The sequence below is a fragment of the Balaenoptera acutorostrata genome, chromosome 3 (genome assembly GCF_949987535.1).
Source record: "Balaenoptera acutorostrata chromosome 3, mBalAcu1.1, whole genome shotgun sequence".
Lineage (NCBI taxonomy): Eukaryota > Metazoa > Chordata > Mammalia > Artiodactyla > Balaenopteridae > Balaenoptera > Balaenoptera acutorostrata.
In genome coordinates this window covers 8,649,599-8,677,162 of record NC_080066.1, presented here as the reverse complement: position 1 = coordinate 8,677,162, position 27,564 = coordinate 8,649,599, and the positions used below count along the sequence as shown (strand labels likewise).

General features: G+C 43.2%; 1 protein-coding gene, 1 long non-coding RNA gene and 1 other non-coding gene across 10 annotated transcripts in view; 1 reads left to right on the top strand and 2 right to left on the bottom strand.

Moving 5' to 3' along the window:
* The window catches only part of LOC130707488 (uncharacterized), a 120,658-nt gene extending 108,673 nt beyond the window's left edge, over positions 1-11,985 (top strand). Inside the window, exon 4 of the long non-coding RNA XR_009007385.1 lies at positions 11,921-11,985. This is a non-coding gene — a long non-coding RNA (uncharacterized LOC130707488). The remainder of the gene's footprint in view (positions 1-11,920) is intronic.
* BEND7 (BEN domain containing 7) overlaps positions 1-27,564 on the bottom strand; it is a 76,845-nt gene that overhangs the window by 33,320 nt on the left and 15,961 nt on the right. For 7 of the 8 annotated variants that reach the window (XM_057542097.1, XM_057542096.1, XM_057542095.1 and 4 more), the window contains exons 3-6: positions 19,750-20,049; positions 16,898-17,020; positions 12,623-12,888; positions 1,159-1,384 (exon numbers count right to left, since the gene is read on the bottom strand). In XM_057542097.1, the coding sequence (XP_057398080.1) occupies positions 1,159-1,384; positions 12,623-12,888; positions 16,898-17,020; positions 19,750-20,049 (915 nt within the window). The remainder of the gene's footprint in view (positions 1-1,158; positions 1,385-12,622; positions 12,889-16,897; positions 17,021-19,749; positions 20,050-27,564) is intronic. The other variant, XM_057542099.1, reaches the window with a different exon arrangement.
* TRNAG-CCC (transfer RNA glycine (anticodon CCC)) lies at positions 423-495 on the bottom strand. Its single transcript has one exon. It is a non-coding gene; the product is annotated as a tRNA-Gly (tRNA).

Sequence of the window (27,564 nt, the reverse complement as noted above, 5' to 3'; positions counted from 1 at the left end):
CCTCTAAGTGCTATTGAATTCATTTACTCATTTTGCACGGTGGGGGAAGCAGGGGTTGGGGGGCAGCGCTCTGTGTGTCTGTCCCAGTCCACAGCCAGACAACACGGCAACCCGGGCGGGGAGAGATATCCTGAGCAGTGATTCTGGGGTAACTGAGGCCTGATCCGAAATTTCATTTTCATGGCAGTTATGTTTATATTTGCAAATTCATTTACATTCTTTCTGAAAGTCACATCTAAATACTTCTGTTACCTAAAATTACATTTATCAGAGTCCTAAGTAAGGACATTTTATTTTATTTATTTATTTTAAAATTTATTTATTTATTTATTTATTTTTGCTGTGTGCCAGGTCTTAGTTGCAGCATGCAGGATCTTTTTTATTTTTATTTATTTTTTTTAGTTGCATTATGTGGGATCTAGTTCCCTGACCAGGGATCGAACCTGGGCCCCCTGGGTTGGGAGCGCAGAGTCTTACCAACTGGACCACCAGGGAAGTCCCAAGGACATTTTAAAAGTAAGAAATAAATAAGAAGGAAAATTAAATTTAATCGTAACGCAGTGGGATTCAGACACACCTTCACAGGTGTTAATGGGGAGACCCAGGGACTTGTTTGCATGTAACTGGCACGACTGCATGTCACAAAACCAGAAGGAGCAGAGTAGGGTCTGGCTCACAGTGGGATCACTTCCATTTAAAGTATCTTTAGAAGCAGTGACCTGGTAAAGCAACTTCTGAACTTTGGAGATAACTCTTTTACTTTCTTTTCAAAAGAGCATCACAGCTTTATTCTTACTTACAACTAAAAATCTAAGTAGAAGTCCTGTTTTGATGACGTTCTTAGTTAGAAATGACTGAAAGGAAAAAATACTTTCATTTTCAAAGTTAGTTAAGGAACAACTTTTCGGTTCTGCAGCAGATCAGACTGGCTCTTAAATTCTGATTTTAACAAATTAATATCACCTTGAAATAGCAAATTCTAGTGGTATTTGGGGCGGAGAGTTAGGGAGCTCACACCCAAAAGCCAGGCCGGTGGGCAGATGGCCAGCGGCAAGTTAAATTCGCCTCTAGTTCATTTACTACACTTTCAGCTGCATCTTTATGGAATGAAGGCAAAGCTTAGCAAAGACCCCGTAAAATGAAATGATGCAGACCAACCTTTTATTGCACCCACAATATTTTGGTCTAGTCCTTTCCGGTTGTCATTGAGTCCTCTTTTCCTCTTCCCATTGGGTAAGGAGTTAGCCAAAGTCTTGTCATCAAAAAATGCACACACCAGTTTTCTAAACAGAAGGCTTCCTGAGCGAGTGTAGTTTGACAGTATAGAGTCCAGCTGAGATTTAGGCATAAACACATCGAAGCCTTCAGCAAGTTGCACTTCTGGCTACCAAAAGAACATAAATATGTCATTAAAAGCAAGATTTGAAGCAACCAACTTTGGGCATATGTGCAACAAAAATACATCACTAGCTCTTGCAATGGCCATATACTCTGCAAAGCACACAGCCTCAGCTTTGTGTGCCAGTGTTTGCGATTTACAAAACCAATTACTAGTTACAATTCACCAAATGAGATGCTCTAATTCCAATATCAAGTCTTGTCAAAAGCAGTGGAAAGGAGTACGCTCAAAACGCATTCTCATCCTTAGAAAAAGTTAAGAGAAAGCTGGATAATTACCAAAGCATTTAATTCTAGAGCTACCCAGGGGACTTGAGACTTCTGGGTGAAACGTCTTCATTTTGTAAAGGAGGGAACACAGGCCCAAGGAGATCATAACAAACATGACTTAAAAATAATTTAGACGTACTCAGTGCATTACTGTTTACAGATCACTTTCTCCTGCATTAAATAATTTGACCTCATTTGCCTAAGGACACAAACACGAGGCTACCCTCTAGGTCCCATGCTCTTGGCACTAGGCCAGTGGTTTTAAGCTGTGGAGCTGTATTCTTTTTCCTCCAGTGAAAACTTATGTCAACTAATACATAAAATAAATAAAATAAATAAAATGCTGAGCAGGTGCCCGGATCCCTGCTTTTGGGAGGAAAATCCGAAGCTCTATCCCAGAGCACCAGTGGAAAACCAGTGTGCAAGTCACAGTGCTTCCCTGCTGGGATTTCCTGGCTGGGATACTGGATCAGAAGGCCGATTAGGGGCCTTTCAACTTGGACTCTACCACATAAGGTCAGACACTGGTAATACATTCTCTATGTACACGCCATGGACGTTTACAACCCACCTTCCCATCTTTCAACCCAGCTCACACCATTTCCTTTTCAAAGCCTTTCCTAACTGTTTCTTTCCCGAGGAGGCAGCTATGCGTGCTTTGTCACTGCTATTTATTTGACATACTTATATGACTGTGTTTATTACACCGTATTATAATTATTGATTAGATCACGGCCCTTCCTGTTGCCTGGAACTCAGGCTTTGTTATCTCTAGGGCCTGGCACATGGTAGGCGCTCAATAAATTCTTGTTAAATAGATAAAAGTTCATTAGTCATTATCTAAACTACTAAGTCATTTACTGTTGATTATAACACGACGACTTTAAAATAATAACTTTAAGGTGAAGAAATGCAGTTGGTAAACTTTCGTTAGAAAAAAAGTCAGAAGGAAACTTCACTTAGGATGTATCATAAAAGCTTTTTCTTAGATACCATAGTTAAAACTTTGCAAACCTGATACTACTTTAGATTTTCTAAGTCATATTAGAAATGTGAGGATTTGGGACTAGTTTTTCTCCTGGAGAGTAGGAATTATTTTTGTTTGTCCTGCGGTCAGACTAAAGGGCTCAGAGAAGGACTTAAATGAATCAGATGACGTGGGGACGACTTGGGGCCCTGTTGCTCCCAAAGGGAATTCTCAACTGGATTTTCCAGAAAGTCATCTCACTTCTCCGCTCTACTTTGCCATTTGGCTTTTGGTCTCTGAATGCTTGGTAAATATCACTATGAACACAGTGCTGCCGGATGGTTTCCTGACTTTTGCACCTCAGTGCTGGTGAAGGTCTGCAGAGGCCGACCTTCTGTGCCCCCAACTCCTGGGACAGAAGCTGTACACTCGGCACTCAATGCACGTTTGTTGAATGATTCGATGTAGCAATGTTAGGATTGAGAGAATTCTACCATCAAAATTGAAGATAAAGTTTTATTTATAATCAGAATTTGATTTTGCACATCCTATGGCTGCATTTAGACCTTTTATGCTAAATGAACTGACCACAGATTTTTGCTAAGCGCTCCTGTATCATTTGGATGCCATTAACAAAAAAAAAAAGGACCACAGTCTACTTTATAGAAACAGCAACTCACAGCTATTTGAGGACCTGGGCTGGGGGGTACAGTAGCCCTTAAATTTGTAAGAGAGAAAAGGGAAAGATACCATACCATCTTCTCTCGTTCAGGTATCTCTGCTGGATTCTGATACCACCAAGCAGGTGTCTAAAATTCAGCCATCTTGTAGGACTTGGACCCGGTTTGAGAGACTCTGACCTAAACTAGCCACCAGGCAGAACTAGCCACTTCTTTCTTCACATATGCAGAGTATTTTCTACGAACTATGTTTCTGGCACTTTTCACACTGCATTTATTTAGTCGGGAGTTTGTGTTTCTCATCAGAATGTGTACTGTCTTTTGCATTCAGAGTGCCAAACACCCAACTAGCGCCTGATAGATTTTTCTCAGAATCAACAAAACACTATGTAAGAATTCATTCAAAATGACTAGTATTGATTTCGAGGTCTTTTATCCCCACATAAAGGAAGCATGTGTGGAGTCTGCCCTGCCCGGTCCAGCATGCCAGTCTTCTCCCCGCAGGGCCCATGCTGGCTCAGGAAGCAGGCTACCTAGAGAACACGGCCCTGGCTCAGTCAATCGATATTTACTCAGCATCCTCCGTGTGGAAGGAGTTTAAGGTCGGCCTCACTAGACGAGACACATTCATAAACCCCCAGCATACAAAGTGGAGAACGATAAGTGCTACAAGAGGGGTACAGACCATTAGGCAGCATTTGGCTGGTGAGGGGGGGAGGGGTTTTGGTTAGGGGGCCAGGATAGCATTTTATCAGGGCCTTGGAGGTAGGATTTAGGAGAGAGATGCAGTTGCTGTTTCTGGCATCTGCTGCAACCCTTAAAACGAAGTCTCTGGAGGTTTCTGTGGAGCCAAGAGACTGCCTATGGGATCAGAGTAGCATGTTGATTTCTGAGATGCTCTCCCGACGCAGAAGCTGTCGATGCTTTGTGTTCTACTTTCTACCGCCAGACAGTTGTTGTTATTTTGGAGCGCTCCTTCCAGATCAAGGAACATGAACTGGCCCAGTTATGCGTCCCTTACAAAGGAGTCAGTTTTATTAGGTGGAGGCCAGCAGCAGAGGCCAAGGTGACTGGTCTCTGCCCCTCGCTGCTCCTCACATCCTTTCTTTCATGCAAGTTTCTTAGCTGGTTGTCAGTGAGCACTAAGGGGCCACAAAACAACAAACCAGTTCCTTAAAAAAAAAAAAGAGGGGAGCTTTATGTCCTGAGACATGAAGAAAAGATACAAGGTTGATTAATCTCAAATTTTTACTCTGAAACCTTTTTATTTCTTCCACTTTAGAAATATAATCACAGGTGGATTACAGCCGTGTAATGATCCACAACTTTGCACTTATATTTAAAAACAGGTTAAAACTCTTTAATTGTACGCTTGAATCTCTTCCTTTTGTTTACTGTCTAGTCGAAGCGAGATCTCTCTGCTTACGGACGATGGCTATGATAGAAACCACCACTATTCCAAATGAATATCATTTTAAAAGCTACACTTCCTTTGACAGAATTACTATTTGATACCCAAGTGAGGACAGACAGCTAATACACTAATTTACAGATTCTACTGATTACTGAAGTAATATGATCTTTAAATGATGACATCCAAAGTATGGGGCAGGATTTACGACACTTGGAGTCACCATTTTAAGAGTTAAGAGTCTGAATTCCCACTATAAATTTGGATTTCCATGTGTGTCTTGCCGAGTTTCAGTACCTCAGCCACTTCGCACAGTTATGTGTCAAATGTTGAATTTTCCTATCTAGTGGTGTTACATCTTACACCCAGTGAAGTTCGGGAGGCAAAAACTGCATGTAGTCATGAAGACTCTTGAAAATGTTCTTGGACCCAGGCCTGTGGACATTAACCGTCTTGTTTCTCTCTGCATTTCAACTGTGGTCTCCCTTTGCTTAGAAGTAGTTGGGGTCAAGATCTAGTTTGGCTGGGGGGGGGATCCCTTAACACCTGGTAGACTAAAAGATTTTCCCCTAAGTCTCTGAACATATCATGTGACTCCCCTGTATAATCTAAAGAAAAATATGTAAAACTATTTTAAGGCAATCGTAACAAACTAATCACACAGGGAACATTTCTGATATTGGCTATTTTATATAAGGTATTGTCAGTAGCAAATTACAGTAAGACATGTAAAAAGCTACATGTGGTCATTGGTTAAAAGAGTAAAAGGAAGGGCATGACTGTTTATATTGGGCATTAGCCCCAGATTTTTAATTGCAAACTGGTTAATTATACACAATAGTTCTTACACTTGACTTGCTACCTAGTCAAGTTTCAGACTGGCTCAAGACTGAAACCTACAAGAAAACTATGGATGAAAAGGCAGGATTTGGACTGAAAACATATAACAACATTTTTTTCCTTTTTTTTTTTAAATAACTATTTTCTCTAGTCTTTTCATGTATTTTGCAAGGTTTTTTTTCCCTTAACTTTTTTTTTTTTTTAAAGGGAATGCTATTTATTTATTTATTTTATTATTTATGGCTGTGTTGGGTCTTCGTTTCTGTGCAAGGGCTTTCTCTAGTTGCGGCAAGCGGGGGCCCCTCTTCATCGCGGTGTGCGGGCCTCTCACTATCACGGCCTCTCTTGTTGTGGAGCACGGGCTCCAGACGCGCAGGCTCAGTAGTTGTGGCTCACGGGCCCAGCCGCTACGCGGCATGTGGGATCTTCCCAGACCAGGGCTCGAACCCGTGTCCCCTGCACCGGCAGGCAGACTCTCAACCACTGCGCCACCAGGGAAACCCACAACATTTTTAAGAATGTTTAAAAGCTATAAATTCAACCTTTCTGTTCATAATATTATCATATACAATGATCCTTTTTTCTCACTTAGTATTTATTTAGTGGTGTACTAGATGTACTTCTACAAAAATGAGTTTTAGTTTATGAAATAAAAAGAAAACCACACAAATCCCCTTCATAACTGATTGTATTTTGCTCGCAAATGCAATCTGCTTCTGTTTGAGAAAAACTAAAATTGTTCCCTATAACTCAGGTCTGCTCCAGGTAGATTTAGCAAGTATTACTGTTACTGTTTATTAAATGCCACTCCAAGACCATGGCCAATAAGCTGGGCAGCCCCAAGAACCCACTGGATTGGAAGGCGGGCCTGCTCTCGTTGGTCCAGCTGGCATAGCTCAAAACAGCGTGGCCTGGGGACGTGGCAGAACCGAGAACCACTGCATCAAGGGGGCAGAGACCCCATTGTGGGTGGACCCATTGTGTAAAAAGGCAAGTAAAAAATGCTCAGGCAAGAGTTCTATCCAAAAGTAGGCGTAATCTCTAGACTAGCACATACTGAATGTTGAATAGGATGATAATTACAGGAAGTCATTAAAGAGTCAATTCTGGATTATTAAGTCAATTATGGATTTTTATTTGACAAAATTTTGGTAGAACTAAGAATTTCACAGGGGGGAATTCCCTCATGGTCCATGGTTAGGACTCGGTGCTTTCACTGCCGGGGCCCTGGGTTTGATCCCTGGTCGGGGAACTAGGATCCCGCAAGCCTTGTGGCATGGCCAAAAAAATAAATAAATAAAAATTAATTAATTAATTAATTTTTAAAAAGACAATACAGTTTGGTTCCTTGAAAACGCCTCCATGCACTTGCATAATGAGACACTGTCAAGTCATTCAGGGATGTTTTCAGCATCTTCCTTTCTCAGGTGGTAAACTAATGACTGAGGACTTGGGCTTGATTTATGCTCAAGCTATTTGAGCCAGAATGTTTAACACATAAGATTTCAACCACTGCAGTCTAGCTTCCTCCATCACAACTCCACTGAAACTGCTCCTCGGAGAAGGTGTCCACCACTGAGAGCCAGTCCTTAACCCTGTGGGCAGAGGCCAGCTCCACTTTGACAGCCTGCTAGCCTTACGTCCTACTACCCTGTGCTGACTGTTTATGTGGCTTCCTCATATGGTATACTTGAAGGGCGAGGACTACTTCATTCATTTCAGTAGCCCTGGAAAATGGCGCTACGATTAGCACGTCTTTGCTACTTACTATATATAGTCCAGGCCCTAGGCTAACGCGCATTACATGGGTTTTCTAATTTAATTCTCACCATCCTATGAAGCGGCCACTTTCGTGATCCCCAATCTGCAGATGCAAAAACTAAGGTTTAGAGAGATTAGGTAACTTGTTTAAGGTTATCCAGCTAATAAGTGGTGAAGCAAGGATGTGAACCCAAGCAGTCTGCACTAGAACTTAAACTCTCAAGCATATTACTGCCTTCATTTCAGTGTGTCGATGAATAAATTAAAAAATCACTTGCTTGATTGATTTGCTTTACCAATTCCCAGTGGATTACTTTATTTATTGGGCTAAGAAGAAATTAAGAAAACAGATTCTGAATTCAGGAGCTATTTATGCTGAAAGCACCAATGCATTTTAAATTATTTATTTTAAGAATGATATAAACATTGACAAAATTATCTTAAGTTGATGGATATCCACAGCTGTATCTTCTGATAACTTCTGTGTTGCCTAGGATTACTGGAAAATATTCATAGTAACGACAACAAATAGAAAAACATTTCCTATGTTTTTAAAAAACATTTTGAAATATTTTAAAAAACTGATGTTAGTGTTTCATCGTGGCCAAAGAACCAGCCAAACAAGAAGCAACAACAAGGAAATAAACCTAAGCCACGTACATCTGCCCTGAAAAGCCAATAAATCCAACTAGGTAGGGAAAAACAGTGACTGTAAAAAATTCACAACTGTCTTGTCTGAGTACTGGTAGAGTACTGGGTTGGGAACTCCTAAAGAAAGAATTAAATATTGTATTGAAATCTGAAATTTGGTTTGGGGTTTCTGCTTTTGCTTCTGTGTAGTTCAGGTTTCAGTTTTATTTAATGTGCTAACTTAAAATGGGTCAAGTAATCCTGCCCCCAAAGAGGGGCAGGATTTCTGGCCACTCTCTTTTTTCTTTTTTTTAAATTAATTAATTAATTAATTAATTTTTGGCTGTGTTGGGTCTTCGTTTCTGTGCAAGGGCTTTCTCTAGTTGTGGCAAGCGGGGTCCACTCTTCATCGCGGTACGTGGGCCTCTCACTATCGCGGCCTCTCTTATTGCAGAGCACAGGCTCCAGACACGCAGGCTCAGTAGTTGTGGCTCACGGGCCTAGTTGCTCCGCGGCATGTGGGATCTTCCCAGACCAGGGCTCGAACCCGTGTCCTCTGCATTGGCAGGCAGATTCTCAACCACTGCGCCACCAGGGAAGCCCTGGCCACTCTCTTTTTAAAAACACTATTAGCTCATGTGTATTTGTTCATGCATATGTACACATAAGTTTACTTAACAAACATGTATATTTATCCCTATAAAGGTACTTAGCTAGGACTGCTAAGGTGTAAAAAAGACCCAGTATTTACTGAGTGCTTAAGACATACCAGGTACCATTCTAAGTGCTTTACATAGATGTCTTCATTTAGCTCTTCCAGCCAGCCCCGTCTCTGAGGTTAGCACTATCATCATTCCCACTTTATGGAGAGAAAACTGCGGGAGGCGAGGGTGGGTGCACTTGCTCGGGGTCACACAGCTGGGCTTCTAGCCCGGGCATCCTGACCTCAGAGGCTGCACCCTTAACCATGAAGGTCTCCCCCGGAGACTTCCAAGTAAACAGCATACACAGCCATAGTCTAACCTTTCAGGTCTCCTTTGTGTTACGATCGTCTCATGAACAGTTAGTGAGCGGTGGTCACGTTCAAGAACAGGGCCAGAGCGGGGCCCCAAGTCTGGCGCTCAGTGGGTAAGGGCACACTCAGCCCTGGTCTGGGAACCAGTTCCACCCTTCTGGCTTTGTGGGCTCGAGCAGGCCACTTAAGCCCTTTATGCCACCGTCTCCTCATCTATAAATTGAGGATAGTAATAATACCTCAAAGATTAAGGATGAAATTTGAAAAATCATTTGGCAAAGGATAGCACACAAACACTACTACTACTACTACTATTAATGCTATTATTATTATTATTTTCTTTTTTAAATTTATTCCCTGCCCTTGAGAAGCCAAGGCGGAAGGAGGGGAAATCACGTAAATAATTACAAACTGGTATAGCAAGTTCTATAAAGGATTGTTGAAATCGTATTGGTGCTTTGGGCGGGGGGATGTGTGCGCAGTGAGGAATAACAGGGAAAGAACAAGAAAATAGGAGTTAAATTGACGAGAGGGTTCTGATTCACGCCACGCCAAGTCCTAGACCCAAAGTTTTAAAAGGTGATTTTGTATATCGTGCTTAACACAAATGGAGATGTCTGGCCATCTACCGAGTACCTTCTATGTGCCAGGCACTGCAGCAGGGTGTCCCCATGTGCTCTAGGTCATTTAGTGCTGACAGCGCTCTGAGGTGCTGGACTGCAGTTGGTCTTGATTAGGGCTCCCTGTTTCTCTGCACTGAGCAGGGATACCCGTCAGGGGGCAGAGGGTCGGCGGTCCACCTGCAGTGATCTACAGCCCCTCATGTTCGTGCTTGTGCCTAGATACACAAATTTGTATTTGGGTGACTCCAAAAGTCACAGCATAAAAAGAGATAATGCATTGTGAACTTCAAACAATTTACAGTAATTTGGTTTTTTTACATTTAAAAAGCAATAAAGCACAGGTTTTATGTGTCCTTTTTTCATTGCTTCCCGCTCTAATCTTTCTCCTGTGCTCCAAACGTCTAATGACCTTTTGAGGACACTCAGCTTCTTTTTCCTTCCCATCCAGCACTGAAGGCCTGCTTCTGCTCTGTCCTCCCTGTCTCAGTTAAGGAAATCAGTACCATCTAGTAACCAACCTCGTTTTCCAGGATAGAAATGTGGGGCTTACTTCTCCTGAGTCACCAAGTCCTCTGTGTGGGTACCCCCGGGTGCCTCTCATTTCTCTGTCCCTGCAGGCTCACTGCTCACGTACAGACCCTCCCCGTCTCTTGCCTGGCTGCCTGGAATTATCTTCCTCCTGGTCTCTTTGCCTCTAGTCTCTTTTCTATATTTATCAATCATCCATAGTGCTGTTCCAGATTCCATTCTAAGCACAGGTATGATTATTCCTCTACTTGAAATCTGCAGTGGCTTCCTCGTGCCCACAAGATAAAAAAGGCCCAAGGGCCTCGGCAGGACACGTCAGGGCTTTCACTGTCTGACTCGTCCCATGTTTATATCATCATCTGCTATCAGTGCAGGCCACACAGCTGCTCTAACTACAATGGACCACACGCCCAATCCTATAAGTACTTTGGACTTAATCGTCCCAACACTGGGTACTTTTCAGAGCCCATCTTCAGATACACAATGCCCATCTTCTTATATATAATCCAGTTATATTACCTTTTCTCCAACTGATTTTATAGAATAATTCCTACAAGATTATGATCTATTTTCTGTTTCCTCCTCTGGACTTCCACCAAAGTTTAAAAGGCTCACGGCTAAGAAATAATAAAAGACTAGAAGGGCACCTAAATTTAGATGCCTTAGCACTGATGGTCTCATCACCTAAAGGGCCAGCCTCATTCATGCCAGCAAGACTATCCGGGGACAAAATTTCTAATGATGGGACTCACTGCGTGGTCCTCTAGGTGCAGTGACAATTTCCGTGGAATAGATGAATCAAAGGGCATATCAGTTGGATAATGTAAAGATAATATCTATGTATGCTTTTGCTTTTCTTTAGAAGCATGTTATTCTTCAGTCAAAGACAGTCAGCACCTAACTGAGTTTACATGGACAATTCTGAACGTGCTTTATTAAATTTAATACCTCTTGTTAGCAAAAATCATCATGAATAAAAAGCAAATTATTTTTTTGGTATTTAAATTACAATACTGATATTGGTAAAGATAAGAAAAATTCTATTTCACTAATGTACATAAAGCCTTTAACACATCTTTCTCAATTTATCTCTGAAGTCCATTTAGACCTTAAAAATTTTTTAAAAAGGAGCAAGTTCAGTTATTAGCGTTAGATCGACTCACGCAAGAGATGATTTTCACAACTCAAATGACTGCTCCTGATACATTAATGCCTATCACAGAAAAGAAGGCCTAAAAAATTCAAGAAAAATGTAAAAGTATTATGAAAACTGCTTCAGACTGAATGTACTGTGTGTTGTGGAATCATTTACCTCTGCTTCCAAATGTGTGATCCACGTGGGCTTTGAACCCAGGGCCTCAGCTGCAGTAACAGGGGGTAGGATCAAATGAGCCAGCTGGCCCAGGGTAGAATGCTGTCGTCATTAATGATTTTTTAAAACTAAGTTTTTAGTCTAGAAGAACTTCTTAACAATTGCGTGTGTGTTCGTGGGTAAAGGAACAAATAAACAGGAACCCCTCACGCCAAGGACTGGATAAAAGGTCAAATGATTTTCTAGTCTAACCAAATCACGAGATGATTCTTTTTGTTGCCTCCCTTTTTTAAAGACCCGTGCTAGCAGACCGTCTTTCTGCAACTTGAAAGGAACAACTGATTTAAAACAGCAATTTATTTCTTATTTAAAGTTGAAGAGGTAGGGCCAAACTCTCATCCTATATAGGCCTGTGGGAGTTCTCAGCGGGATTCTCATCCTATGCCACCTGGTAATAATAGCTCACCCATCCTTGTTTATTTTAGGAACTCTCCCAACGAGCTGGGGTTCACGGCATCAGTGTACTCAGATCAAGGTACTGCAGGGAGAGTACGCCGCGGCCGATAGAGCACATTACTGAAGACGTTCGTTTATGGCCGTGGGACTATAAAATGGTAAGTCAGACGGATGTCTTAGATGTCATTCAGCATCTTGGGCTGCGACGACCTTCTAGCGATGGTATTTAAATAGAGAAACCTTTGCAGGCTGTTAACCTATCATTACGCAGACTCAATGGCATGGCACTGCAACTTAATTAGCAGTGTGGCTTGCATCTATAAAATAGAAGTAGCACCGCTGCTCTTTTTTTTATTATTAGTTTGTGTTTCTAGAAAGGTGTGACCTTATCTGTAGGGTTCTGTTCATTTATGCCCATCTACAAAGGATTTAATTATGTTCTTTTAGCTCACTACGCTGAGGAAATTGAAAACGGCTGCTTCAAAATTAAAAATGTTAACGAAATTAGTGAGCAGAACTCCATCATCCTTCTGTCAGAGAGAATGCAAACATGTTTAAGGAAATAAGGCCTAAGATTTTCAGAAGAGAAAATTCTGGGCAAGGAAATTATTAAAGAGTTTTCCTTTCCTCTTTCCCACGTGTATTCTGCAAGTTTCCCTGGTTTTCTTGGGCAGAACTAGTTAAGGGCAAAGTTACACATTAGCGTCAGCAGCCAGAAAACATCCACTTACATCAGAGGCCGGTGATTCGAGGACGATGCCGAATCCTAGGATGTGGTTCTCCCTGGGGGAGGCGTGCTCGGCCGAGGGGAGACTGGGGTTCTCGGGGGCCACCACCGCCTTCTTCTCGGCTTCTAACGCACTGGGCTTCTGTTTCACAGTGAGAGGTTCCACAGTCTTCAGGGGCACTTTTTTCTTTTTATTTCTCTTGCGCGAGACGGCAGTTCGCTGGGAGCAGATAAGGGAAATTGGGGGTTGTTGTCTGTTTTGGGTTCCAACTGCGAACAACAAACAAAAATATGGTACAGGCACTTGTCTCTAACTCAGGAGTACGTACTTGCTTCATAAACTGAGGCTGAAGGGGGTTCACTCAAGGACGAGGCACCCTGAAATCAACCTCACGCTGGACCTGAAGATAACCAAATGCAGCCTTAAAGGTCCACAGGCAGAAAAACCCAAGAGAAAACTCTGCTCCAAACGCTGGTGGGTAATCAACAGGAGGAAAGGATGATGAGCTATGAAAAAACACTGAAGCATGACTTTACACATCCCATGACACTCTTGTATAACTGAGAACTCCGGAAATTAAATTGCGGTGTGGATGTCCACGCTTTTTGGCAAGCCAGTCTCAGGAATATTCCAGTTGTCACTTGAGGTTAAACTGATCAGTAGCCAGCAACCTACAGGTGCCAAAACTGACAAAGGCTGAGCAAGGACGGTCACTGGGGCAAAGCTGATCAAAAGCGTCATTCAGGAATGACCAGTAAGCATGTGGGCCAGGCCTGCCGGTCAGTTTCAGGTCCAGTTAATCCGGCCTCACAAACCAATGCTGTTCCACACATCAACTATCTCCACATACCACTCTCCTGGGTTCTGACCAGGCTGCTTCTCTGTGCCTCAGTTTCATGTAGCTGAAAAAGAGGAAGGCTATAATTCTGTACAAGGAGAGCAAATCAGTAAGACCCAGAAACAGTTTGAGTTCCAAAGATGACAAGCACCCATCAAGAACTGGGTGCTGATGCTGCCTATGTACTTAAGGGAACCAAGGATGCTAATTACAGTTCTCATAGGTGCCCTTCGAGAAGTAACGTTTATTAACCATTTAAAAATACTCTGGGGACTTCCCTGGTGGCGCAGTGGTTAAGAATCCGCCTGCCAATGCAGGGGACACAGGTTCGAGCCCTGGTCCGGGAAGATCCCCCATGTCACGGAGCAACTAAGCCCGTGAGCTACAACTACTGAGCCTGCGCTCTAGAGCCCGCGAGCCACAACTACTGAGCCTGTGCTCTAGAGCCCGCGAGCCACAACTACTGAAGCCCGCGCACTGCAACTACTGAAGCCCTCGAGCTCCAGGGCCTGCGTGCTGCATCTACTGAAGCCCGTGCGCCTAGAGCCCGTGCTCCGCAACAAGAGAAGCCACCGCAATGAGAAGCACATGCACCGCAACAAAGAGTAGCCCCCGCTCGCCGCAACTAGAGAAGGCTCACGTGCAGCAACGAAGACCCAATGCAGCCAAATACATAAATAAATACATAAATAAATAAATAAATAAAAATACTCTGATGCAAAGTTTAGTAGGAAAATATGGCATTATTACTTAAATCTTCATGTGTTAATATGGTTTGATAAATACAACCACAGGACATAGCCACTTTTGTTTTTTTTTTACAGAAGTACACGTCTAAAAATAAGCCAAATGAAAATCTAAAGATCTTTACATGCACGTAATATGGATCATTTCCTATCAGGTTGCAAATAAAGAATATTTGTACTCTGAACTTGATATCTGCATCTCTAGGCTGGACAGAAATTTAAAAATAAGTATTAGAAACAAACTACTTGCACTGCAAAATGAGCAGAGAAGTTTTTTAACCGCCCATGCAGTAATTAGTCTAGCTCACCGGTTCTCGACCTCGGCTACACATCAGAATCACCCTGGAGCTTTAAAAAAAAAAAAAAAAAAAAAAGCCAATACCTCAGCCTCGCCCCAGATTAATCTGAATTGGAATTTCCAGGGGTGATGCCTGGGCATCAGGATTTTTTTAAAGCTTCTCAAGTGATCCTCATATGCAAGCCGGACAGGAACTTTTCTCTGTTTGGTCCAAATTTTCACCCGAGGCGGCTGGGTCTCCATCCCGAAAGCCAGATGGACGACCGAAGCAATTATCTATGGTCTAGGACTCCAGCCTCACTTTCCAAAATTAAAAACAAAATGATTTAAGTTTAAAGAACACAGGTACTGTCTAAGTTTTTCTCCTCCTTCCGCAAGTCTGGACAGAGTGAGCCGTAGTCTTTTGTATCCAGAGCTTACCGCTTGATCTTAGTCCTGGCTTTCTCCCTGAAGTAAAGGTGAAACTTTCTAAATAGAATTTAAATCTACGTTTTATAGGCAATAAACCTTAAGTAAATCTACGCACTCAACACAAATTCTTAAGTTTAAGAAAAGGAGAGTAATTTATTCAGTTTATCCTTTGGGTTCTCCTACAGCTTTGGAGTCGTTCACCACCCTAATCTGCAAAGGTTCAGAAAAGAAAACAGGGTGACATAGAGGCATTTACTTAATAGATCCTAAAAAGGCTTCAGTCAAGGATTTAAATGGTTGCAATTTGTAGTCTGCCATTTCAGGAGTAAGGAGCTTAAGTAACAAAATAAATCATTACACTTTCATACGCACATTTTCTTAAGTGCTAACAAATTCTTCCACTGAGGAAAGAATCTGTACCGAATGAAGTAACCTTTCTTTCTGAGCTCCTTATTTAGCAGATGTTAACCTTTACCAGGTTAATAAGAACACAGATTATCCTGGTGGAACAAGGTAAGTTAAATGCTTACTGGCCTGACCAAAATGCTTATTTTTTTTTTCCTTGGGATAAGACCAAATCCAGCGCATAAAATTAGATGTCGCTTCTCAGAAAGCCTTTTGCCCATTTTACTTTCACGTGATCTTGGGTGACTGATATGTTTTAGTCTGAAGCTCTTTACATCAAACCACATCACTGAATATTAAAATTGTACTAGAATTCACTAAACGGCACCAAGTACGATTTCTGAACAGTGACCTTTCTGAATACCTTTACAGAGAAAAGGGGGGTAGTAGGGGTGACAGTCATAAAAGACGGTGCTATTTTCCTGCTCAAGGAGCAGCTTTCCCTGACGAGGGGTGGGGGGGCTTAATAAAATGATTTGTTACTTTCTGTACCTGTCACAACAATGTCCTTTTTCTCTCCCCTAATTGTGGAGACTAGAAAACACATCCACTATAATAAGGGCCTGGACTTCTAGACCTCTATGAAATGCTCCCGGGCTTTGTAACAACGCTAACGAAATAGCTGAGGCTCGGATCGTGCTTTGCAGAGTTCACTTCCATTTACTGCCTCATTCCATTTTCACAACAACCCTGTGAGTTAGATATTAATACTCCAGTTACAGACGAGAAATCTGAGGCTCAGAGAAGTTAAACAGCTAGGACGGGAGACATGGGGACTCTGACCCCAAACTGCAGGTTCACTGCTCTTCTGTTCTTCAACTTGTCCAGCAGGGGCGAGAACAAAAACAGCGTCGCGTCAATAAAAAGACAAAACAGGAGATGTCTCTGAGCTTCTCTGACCTGCATGTTAAGGAGAAAAGCCACAAGCAGGGCCCGAGGGCCAACGTTCCTTGTCAGCTGATGCTCTGGAATCTTCACCAGCGGAGCCCACGCTGCCTAAGGGCTCCTTCGTGTGCACAAAAATGCGCAGCTCCCCACCTGTCACGCGGAGCCCAGTGGGGGGGGGCGGGTGTGTGCGCGCGTGTGGGAACTTGTGCAGGAGTGGGAGCATGTGAGATGCACGCAGCCCCCAAACCGAGCCCCTCGGGAGGGAAGATGAGCCTTCTCGCCTCCTTCCCTGACGTGAACCTCCTTGTTGATTCACATTAGGAAAATGAGCCGGAGCGCTCTGCCCACTTTCGGGTATAATTGTTTCAAAGTTTAATTAGCTGACATTTGTGAAGTGTGGGGAGACGGGGTGAAGTATCCGGAGCACATGCACCAGCCATAAAGCATTTGTTAGAGTTGCTAATGGGAAGATGGGTTGTAGAAAAAGTGGAGAAAATGGCTAATTGAAGAAGCGTGTCATCAACTATACTCCAGTAAAAATTTTTTTTAAAAAAACTAAACAAACAAACAAACAAAAAAAGGATAGCAAGGAGGGAAGCAGAGAGTAATCAAAGCACCATGAACATCCTGACTAGAGATGTCACATATGCATTCAAAACCCGAGGCCTCCATCCGAGGCCTGATCTTCGTACCTGCCTGAATCTGCATCAATTTCCGCATGGTCTTGAGTTCTTGGAGAATGGCCTGCAACGTTGACTGGCAGTTACAAGTACAGCAGTTTGATCCAACTGACGAATTCACCACTGGAAGTTCTCCTGAGCACGAAAGAAAAGAATGACGGACGCCAAGCAAAAGCAAGATTATAAAGAGCCAAAAAAAAAAAAAAAGGAAGATACCGTGACAGGCTTCTGAAGCCTGTGCAGTTAACTAGGAAATCATGCCTGAGGAAAATGTACCCAGTAATTTGGACAACCTAAATTTTGGGGTCTGCCTTCATCTAATTATCCAGGCTTCTCTACTGTCAGGTGTGTGCTGTGTCTCGGGGTGGCAGAGCCTGCATGAACGGGACACACACAATTCACTGTCACCCCAGTTCATCTCAGGTAACAATTACAGAAAAATTCACTAGAGACACACTCATGCTATTGCACACAAAACTAGCTCTGAGAACGGTGTTACCAAAAGAAAAAAGAAAAAACAACCTGGTAGCTGGATATGTCCTGAGGGTTCATATTAAGAATTAAATGTGTCTGTTTAAAAAATAGTTTTATCATTAATCATGTTATTCCAAAAATTAAGAACGGTCTACACATTAAACTTTCACTCTGGGTGTGGTATGTCTGGGATGGAGAAAGCCGGGGCAGAAGGGTCTGGGAGGATCCCTTTGAACTTGAGGGTTTAGAGGGTGCTGGTGTGTTGGATTTTCTCCAGCTTCATAAAGGAGATCCTTCTACATCTTTTTTCCATTCCCATTTCTTTAATTTCACTTTAGTGTCTTTTCCACTGTTTAAATTTAGTATCTGTTCCTTCATAAAACTATCCTATTCTGTTTCCCTTACATGTAAACAAATATCTTCCTACTACCCCTGTAATAAAACGGGACATTTGGAAAAACACGCTTTCAACGCAGTTCTCCCAGTCTCAGTATCCAACCCTGCTACCTTTAAGTGGATCAGGATAAGAGACTGCTGTCACTCCGGTTTTTTCACAGGTGGAAGGGGGAAGTTCTAAGGTTGTGGTCCAGTGATATCTTTTACTATACAGTAAATGGAATTTACATCCTGCAGTATGCATTATTTGTGGATATACTTCATGTTTGGAGCAGCATAATTACTTACATTCAAAGTTGTAGCACATTGAGATGTTACAACTTTAAAACTGCAGATAATTCCAATGAGACACCAAATGCATTCCTATCGAAAACATGCAAGCAATCAACACAAAAAGATCTATTTTTAAACGAATATGGGGGAATTCAGGTTTGCAACTTTTACCATTACTAATATTTTCCAAAGTAAATCCCCTGTCCTTGCTGCATCCTGGAAAACAGATCACTGCTCACCCAACACTTATTGATGTGGGGCTTACTAACTTCCTACATACCTAAGGCTATTGTATTTCTCTAATCATTTCTCGCCTGGCAGTGGAGTTAGGACCTTGTAGAATATTCCTAGTCACTACCCCAAGTCTAGCTTTCTCATTTTTAGAGGACAAAACCAACCCTTTTCAGCTTGTTATAAATCATTTTCTAATTTTAAAGAGAACTGCCCTTTTTATTTTTATAGAGCAGTCTTTAAAGAGCCATCTCCTTCTAACCTGGAAGCATGCCAGCATGTGAAGCTGATATTGGCTTATGTAAAATTAAGAGAGAGAGAAGACACCCGTACATCTCCTGGGGTCCCTCCCTGTCTCAGCAGCGTGGCTCAGGATGGCTCTTCACACCTCTGAACTGGTTCTTGCAAATTGTGTTTAAAAAGAAAAAGAAAATCACAGTCGTTCTCTTTTTCTTGAGGGATGATGTATGGGAAAAAAAAAAAAATCCTTAACTTTTCAAGGAAACTGAAAACGCATTCTTCCTTTCTTCTTGTTCTCTTTGTGTAAACTACAGTTCTGCACATCTGTACATAATTTATAGAACGAGTAACATCCCATGTCACTGGAGGGAAAATTAACGTGAATGGAGAAATGATCGAGTTTTTCCTTACGCTTTGAAAAAACATTTGCCATTTGATTTTTTTTCTTAACAATTAGGAATTTAAAATAGATAACTAATAAGAACCTACTGTATAGCACAGGGAACTCTACTCAATACTCTGTGGTGACCTATCTGGGAGAAGAAACTAAAACAGAGGGGACATATGTATGTGTATAGCTGATTCGCTTTGCTGTACACCTGAAACTAACACAACAATATAAATCAACTATACTCCAATAAAAATTACTAAAAAAAAAATTAGGAATTTAAATTAAGGAAATTTTACTTTAAAGGAATAATTTTCAACCTGAATGAAGCAGGTTGTAAAATATGGATCATCAGGTTCTGTAGCTTGGAAGTGAGGTTAAAGTGAAGGTGTCACCTGGGGGCGGGGTCATCAGTCCTGCCTTTAACTGACTCTTCCGATACAATGAAGAAAGCACGAGACTAGGCAAGGGGATGTGTTAATACACCACGTGACCAGGAAGCTTCTTTTAATGACAGAGCGGAGCTCTTTCTGCCCTAACTGTTCAGTCTTTTGTGACAATAGTATCGTTATCTCTGCAAATGATGGCTTTAAACTTCTTAAAGGGCTAAAATCTCTACCAAGAAACTATCCCTTCTAATGGAGAACCCCCAGTTTTTCCTGCGTCTCAATTCTGGTTTTTGATGCTCTTCAACTTTTTCCTTTCTGTCTTCCTGGTCTTTTAAAATAACTCAGCTAAGGCAGGTGGGTGATTAAGGGAGGGTTTAATATGTTGAACTCAAAGAACATACTGAATATTTAGACAGAAAACACATTGGGGCAATGGCCCCGAAAGCCTTGTGAGCGTCTGAAGACGGCCATACCGTTGGAGCTCCCGGCGGAGTGGGGCTGGCTCTGGAAGGTTCTGGAGCGAGTGCCATACTGCCCTGAGAACTGCCCACTCTGGGGTGGCAACTCGTTCCACGCACCACGGGAAGGCGGGTGGAGGCTAGGTGGGGCCTCCGCAGGGTTCAAACGCTGAGGCCAGATCGAATCCAAATCCTGGGGTTCTTCTTTCAATTTCTCCCCCTCCTTGCCCACACGCTGGTAGATCCTCCCAGCGCTGTCATTCAGTAATCTTCTCATTCCTGTAATTTGTTTTTTAATTTCCATGCTTTCATCTCCTAATGGAAATGGGGCCAGAGATATCACTGTAAATTAGCGAAAGAAAAAATAATCCACCACCAAAAAAAAAAAAAAAAAAAAAGCCACCCCTTCGTCCTTCTTTGGAAATGGGAATGATTACTGACTCCAGATGCAAGCCTCTCTTTTAAGAATCTTCTTTCCTCAGAGGATTTTTTTTTTCTTTTTTGAACCAAGGTATCTGTATTGCACTGAGGGTACTTAATAAATATTACTTAAACATGACTCAAATTATACAGCTATAAAATATTTTCTGTAAATAATAACATTAGAGGATGCCTAGATCTATTAGGAGCTATTTCAAACATACTATCTTCTTAAATTGTCATCAGCCAGTATCTTTACAAAGATTAAGAGAAGTAGTTTTTTTTTTTTTTTTTTCTTCTCTAATCTGGGTGTTAAAAGTCTAATGCCAGGGTATGTGTACACACTCATACAGTCACTCTACTAAATGCCTGCAATTTCAACTACAAGAAAAGGAAAAGGCCCACAGAAAGTATCTATTTGGAAAAACACAGCTCTTGCAGATAAATCTAGCACATTTAATACAATCATGTTTTAATGCACTCAGCATCATATTAGCCAGATTTTTCTGTGGCACTAACTGCACAATGAATGTAGGTATTTTGTGTTGTCTAGTTAGATATTTAGCTAATTAATATATGAATACATTACTGAATACAAGGGAGCTTTTATATACTGTTTTCAAATAAGTATCTTCAATTTTTAAAATAATAAAAATATTAACTGTCTAACATGTAACATGAGCAAACATAGAAATAACACAGATTTCCAGATTTACAGTTCTGCTCTGTGTGGGCATAGGCTTGAGAGGAGAAATATTTTAATTTGTAATAAAACTCTTTTCACTTCAAACACCTGTGACAATGACAACATAGAAACAATAAATCACGTTCCAGATTTTATGAGAATGAATGACCAAGCACAATTTAAGTAATGCAGAGTCAGCAAAATTTACACGTTTCTCAAGATGTCTGGGGAACAGGGCGTGTCTGGAAGAGGTCCCAGAGGAATTCTGCAAGATACATCTATAGGCCAGTGTGGTTGGTGTTAGTTTCAGCATCCAAACCTAACCCTTCCCGGCTAGAGTAGCAGCACAGTTTCGGGAGGAGCAGCTTCTTTCCTGCAGCGTTTTTATCCTTGATCTTCTAGATCAAGGGCGTTGTACACGCACCCACCTGCGGCGCGCTGATCTTAGCTGACACCGGCTGGTGGCTGCCGCTGCCCTCCCTCCTGGCTCCCTGGCGGGAGCTGCACCAGCCAAGCCGGATGAAGGCAGGCACACTGCCTGGCCCCCGGGTCAGTGCCAGCTGCACATGAACCCTGATGCATCACAGCAACAGGGATATGCTCTCTTCAAAGGTTCCCCCTCTGCTCCGGGGACTGAATTCTATGATAAAGTGCTGTCTTGGGCGGGGAAAGAAGTCATGAGGATCCTGGAACTTTCGAAGAGCAAATCTGCTTTGTCATGACCTTCGTTTCACAGCCCCAGAAGTTGTAGCTCTGAAGATTACAAGACTGAAACTACAGCGTGAAGTCTGCATACTTGGTATTTTCATGTGGGAGTCCAGGCTCCTCGGCAGAGGAAAGAAGGCGCAAGCATCAAGGGGGATCCTGGCGGTGGGCTGACGTTTAGAAACATTTCTTCTAAAATCAAAACAAAAAACCAACCACAACAACAGACCAGGACCTGGGACCGAGGAGGAAGAAAACAGGGGTCTGTGAAGGAGGGCAGCAGAGCTGGCTGACTTCCTGACAAGAGAGCTCACAGTACATCTGACTGCGGGACATCTGAAGGGACGGAACGTAGAAAGGTGCAACAATTGCCCAAGTCAAGGAGAGGAAAGTTGAGAGACTGAGAGATGCGGGGAAGGCTGGAAACAGGCTGGCTGCGGGGAGCTTCTTAGAGGACACACGCTGGGCGTCCCCAGGGGACAACGGGTAACTGAACTGTCCTTCCTTTAGCCAGAGAAGTCGGGAGCAGCCCTGACCATACCGCCTGGGGGAAGAGCTCCTGGAACCGGATCACACATCACACGCTGGCTGGCGATGATGCGCTCTGCAGAGAGGGGGAGAGTATCCTCGCACAAGCACATTTGGGAGGGACGGAGCAGAGGGCCGGGGGGGAGACTTGAAGACTAAAAGTGGGGACGACAGAAAAAGCTGAGCAGCCTGCATGCACGGGGATGGAGTGGGTGCGGGGATCGCAGGCAAGCAGGGGCACCGCAGAGGCTCAGACCACGGATGCTGGTGTGTGGGTGAGGGGACAGGCCGCGGCTGGTGCTCCCCAGACCTGGACTCGCTTTCCAACTGTGCCGACTTGCTACTTGATGCAAGACAAGCCACTTGCCGTTCTCTGACTTCAGCTTCCTGAACCGTAAAATGAATTCTGAACCAGACCTTGCTGGGCATAACCTAGGGGGACACAGGGCAGTCTAGGAGGGATGCAGGTTTTTCCGTTACCAAGATGTTCACAGGGCACCGAATGCCTCTAAAAGTCCTTCTCAGAAAAAGTGGGCTTATTCTGACTGTCACAGTGAAGCCGAGTTCCCTGATTCCAAAAAAAAAAAACAAAAAAAGGGCAGGAAGTATTAAGAGATTGAGATTCGAAGCCCTAGTTGACCTCTCTTTGTCTTTCCAGTTTTAAGGCAATGTCTTCTCCAGGTATAAATGTCAGGAAAAGGAAGCTCTAAAGAAGCACGATTCCCTAAGGAAAGCTGTGCACTTTCCTGATTCCTTTCCAAACCTAACTATGCCTTTACTTATGTTTAACCGCAAGGGGCTGCATCTTTTTAGAAAAGACAAAACAGTAAGAAATCTTACTAACATGGATCCATGCTATGTGGCTGCCTTATAGGTAAAACAGCCTTAAATGAAAAATGTTTTGAGCGTTTCCTGACTAGACTCCTTTGGACAAGGTCTACAAAAGATAGTAGGCTGGATTCTACCCTTTGCTAAACCTCAAGACTCTACTAGATCACTTTCCTTTACGTAAAGAATTTATATAATACATACAGAGTCTTGCAATACACAAGTCACCATACAGGATCTCCTTTAACTTGGCCAGGAGAGAAAGATATACTAGGCAGAACACGATTATTCATGGTCTGGGGTAATAAAAGAAAAAAAGACGGTAATGCCCAAACATAGAGTGAGATGACGTACATAAACATTGTATGTCCGTTTCTATATGCCTTCTTTTCACAAAGACTCACAAAGAACAGTCACCATATCTTTGCCCTAAAAATTAACTGGTGTTGACATGCAGTAGGCATTCCATGTACCTTTCTTAAGTAAATGAAAGAAATGTCCTATCAAAAGCAGAGTGAAGTCCAGTATAATTAAATGTGATCCTAAGGTTATAAACAAACAATATATTAATAGGATGGACTGAAAAAGTACCAGAAATAAATCATTTAATAAACATTTATCAAGCATCTCCTGCACCCCAGAGATAGAAAAATCATCTTGTTCAAACTGAAAGGTACTCCCCCTCCAAATCTTTCAACATCTTCTACCCAAATCCCTTTATACTGGTTTGTTGTTCTAAGAAATGGTCCTGATTCTCCCCATTCTGTTGACCCTACACCTCTTTTAACTCTGTGCCCCCGGAACTCCAGGTAGCAGATTGCCCCAGGATCTGTAGATGCCTCTGCTTCCTTGCTAGAGATAAAAATCAGCTCCTCTCTGAGGACCCTGCCTCCCTGCAGCCCCTCATGAAAATTATTCACCTCCCATTCCCTCGGGGCTGGGGACGGTGGCCCCCCCCCCCCAAACATCACTCTTCTGGCCCCAGGCAGAAGCTCACTGTTGTTTGAGTTGATGCCACAGCTGTATCACCTCCCACCCTTCTTCCTGAACAGCAGTCTGTGTGCCGGGAGTTTAAGGCTCATCAAGAGAAGTGGCAGGTGATGAAGTGGAAATGTACAGTGAGGTCATCGCAGTAAGGTACCAGGTTAAGGAAGAAAAATTTTGTGCTGGAGATAACTGGTTTATTGCTCTGGGTAGTTTAAAATTCATTATCTCGTTTAACGTAAGGATGGTCAATAATCAGACCTTACTTTAGAAAAACAAATCTGGCAAAACTATGGTGAAAGTAGTGTGGGCAGAGGAAACCAGCCAGCAGGTTGTTGCTAAAGGCTATGTGAGTGACCGTGCCCATCTGTACCAGCACTGGGGGATGGGGCTGGAGAGAGAAGATGGAAAGAGAGACATTTAAGAAGGTTCACCAGAGAGACTCGGTGATTCACTGGATGTGGGGATGGGGGTGGGATGTGAAGGAGAATCAATTAAAGGTAACTCCAAGGTTTCTAGTTTGGGGGACCGGATGGATGTTAACACCAGTCAGAGAATTAGAAGGGTGCAGGGAAGTGGCGATACAACGAGGCTAGTTTTGACAAAGGCAACTTAGATAATCGGCAGGCAGTTGGAAATGTACACAAAGCTGACGGTGAAGCAGTGCTCCTGAACTATTCCCATAGTAGCAGTAGCTACTATTACTACCAGTGGTAGCTGGCCTTCTGGACTAAGTCAGCCCCTGCAGTTCACCAACAATTCACAGGGTGGAAGGTCATCGTATTCGGAGATACCAGATTTCCTATTAATCTAACAACGTAGAGAGCTCAAAACCCTCATTTCAACATTAAAAGAGCTATCACCTGATTTGTGTCCAAGCTGGGGAAGGAGTCCACCTGTTCCTCCTGGACCCCCGTCCCCGTGGCAGGCAGCAGTCACAGCGGTCAGAACCGCGTCACCTCCAGCGCCTCATGTACCCTGACCCACCGTCAAGTCCATCCCCAGGATGCCCCTCGGTAACTCACCTCTACCAAAGGACCGACAGACACTTAAAGCACGGCGGGACAGTCACCACTGCATCCAGTATGGGCCGACTCTTACTACGGCATCATGTCCAGTTTTGGGTTTGTTTGTTTGTTTGTTTGTTTTTTGGGGCCTTGGGGCTTGTGGGATCTCAGTTCCCTGACCAGGGATTGAATCCGGGCCATGGCAGTGAAAGCCTGGAATCCTAACCACTAGGCCACCAGGGAACTCCCATCAGGTCCAGGTTCTGCGCTCTTTTAAAGAGCCTGTTGAGAAACTTGAGGAGATCGTGCAAAAGTCAACAAAAAAGAGGAAAGGAACATGGAAAGGTTAAAGAAGTTGGATCGTTTCTCTGAGAGATAAATGGCTATTGAGTGACTTAATTATCTTCAAATACACTACGAGTTATTACGGACATTGTTCTTTATCCACGAGGAAAAAGTGGACTCAAATTGTAGCTTCCAGGGAGGAGGCTGGGCAACATTATGGTCTAAAGAGCTGACCCTGCCAGTTCTAGAAACAGAGGCGGGACATCTGAGAAGATGTGCAGAAGGAGTGACAGCAAGAACTCTTTCTGTTTGGGATGTTGAAGAAGTTCTGGAAACAGTGGTGATGGCTGCGTGTCACTGTGAATATACGTTTAAAAAAAAAAAGCTTTAAAACTCCTTGCATTTTCCAGGTAATGATATGTGAAATAGAAACAAGATGAGTTTATCAGTGAGGAATACTAAGATGACCAGGATTTATACTGAACGCTGCAAATAACTCCTCTCAAACACGAGTAGAAGTTGGCATGGAGCCATGTTGCAGAAAAGGCTGAACTACAACCTGTCAAATGACAGCAGTGAGAGGAAGAGCAGGAAAAAGGAGGCAAGGTCCATCAGGCCCAGGCCCCGGCTCTCTTCACCACATGGCTTGACAAGTGAGCCAAAGAGCCAGGCATCTGGGGCGCACTCTGCGCTCTGAGAAGACCCGGGGTTGGCATCCCCACTCCAAACCCGTGTTGGCTTGCGGATGCTATCAGGGTCACAACTGGCCGTCCCCAGGGACCACAGCCATGTTTACCAGGGACACGCAAGCCTGGGGCTCTGACTCGGCAAGAGCGGTCTGAAGAGCCCTACAGCACAGAGTGGCGGTTACCAAGCGAGCCCTTCCCTCCCCAGCGATCTGAAGTGGAACCCCCCAAAATAAAAAGGAGCCGAGCTCTACCGAAGAGAACGTGCCAGAACCCGCAGTCCTGAAACAGCCCTTGGAGTCCATTCAAGGACACAACGGAGTCTAAATGCCACTGAGAAAAGCTTTGAACAGGAGGCGTTAACCCGCGTGCGTGCTGCCACGTGCTGGAGGACCTATCCGTTCAGCTGAAGTTTTCGGTGGAAAATAATTAAGCAGCTCAACACGTACATGGCGTTTTCACTGAAAGGACAATGAGGTTCCTTTCAAATCTATTTAGATAATACCAGTTTCATTCATCCATTCAATAAACATTTACTGTACTACTACTAAATATGAGATACTGTGGGAGCAAAGAAAGAAAAAGAAAAGAAGTACAAGATACGGTCTCTCCCCTGCAGGAGTTTACAGCCTAGCATGGGACCCAAATGGATGCACAATGATTCTAAGGACCCAGGGCCTCTCTCCTAACACGTGGGCAGGCGCACTCAGCAAGGCCCACCCACAGCCAGGGCGGGAGGCTGGAGCTCTTTTTAATCAAGGCTGAGGAGCTGACGCCAGGACAGGTCCCAAGACAGAATGCCATGGGTCCAGGCTGGAAAACGGGCATTCAAAGCAGAAAGGGCAAGAAGGGCTTGAGACGGGTAAGAAGGGCCAGGGGAGCAGAGAAATGCCAGGAAATGAATCAAAATGGGCTGTCACACTGCTTTCAAACGTGTCCCTCAAAGAACACCTACAGAGGAGAATAAACTTCTATGAGAAGAAGAGAGTGCTATGATACCACTAGAACTACCCAACCAGTTCAGAGAGTTTATCTACTTTCCTCTCCGCCAGGTGTTCTTATAACATGGAAAACTTTGATTTTACGATAAATACAACATGGCCTCCCAATAGAACGTTCCTTCATCAGACGTGGACTGTAATTCCAGCCACATTAAGTGGGTAGGTCAGAAGCCACCACTTCAAGTAATGTTCAGGAATAATCAAGCCAAAGAGTTAAAATCCCAAATACACGGGAGAGGTCTTACAAGTCAATGAAGAAAAAGACACATACTAACAATGGAAAATGGGCACAGGATGTGAACATGCAATTCACACGAGAAGTAAATAGTTCAAATCTCTTAATGTCCCTAATTATTAATGTAATGGAAATTAACTAATGTGAAATTCTTTATCTATTAATTTGGCAAAGACTATAGATTCATGAAGCCCATTTTGGGTGAAGGCGTAGGGTTACGGTCCCCTCTCTAGGCTGTTGTTGGGGGATCTTTTTGGAGGGAATTCGGCAATTCCATTCACAGGCATTTATCCTACAGAAACGTTCCGACAAGTACCCATGACACAAGTACGAGGACATTCACGGTAGCCTCATTTTCCTAGGGAGACACTGGGAACCACCCAGACATCAATCAGTGAGCATTAGATAAGTGAATTATGGCATATCCGTACAATGAGATTACAGTATATCTTTACATGTCTGTAAA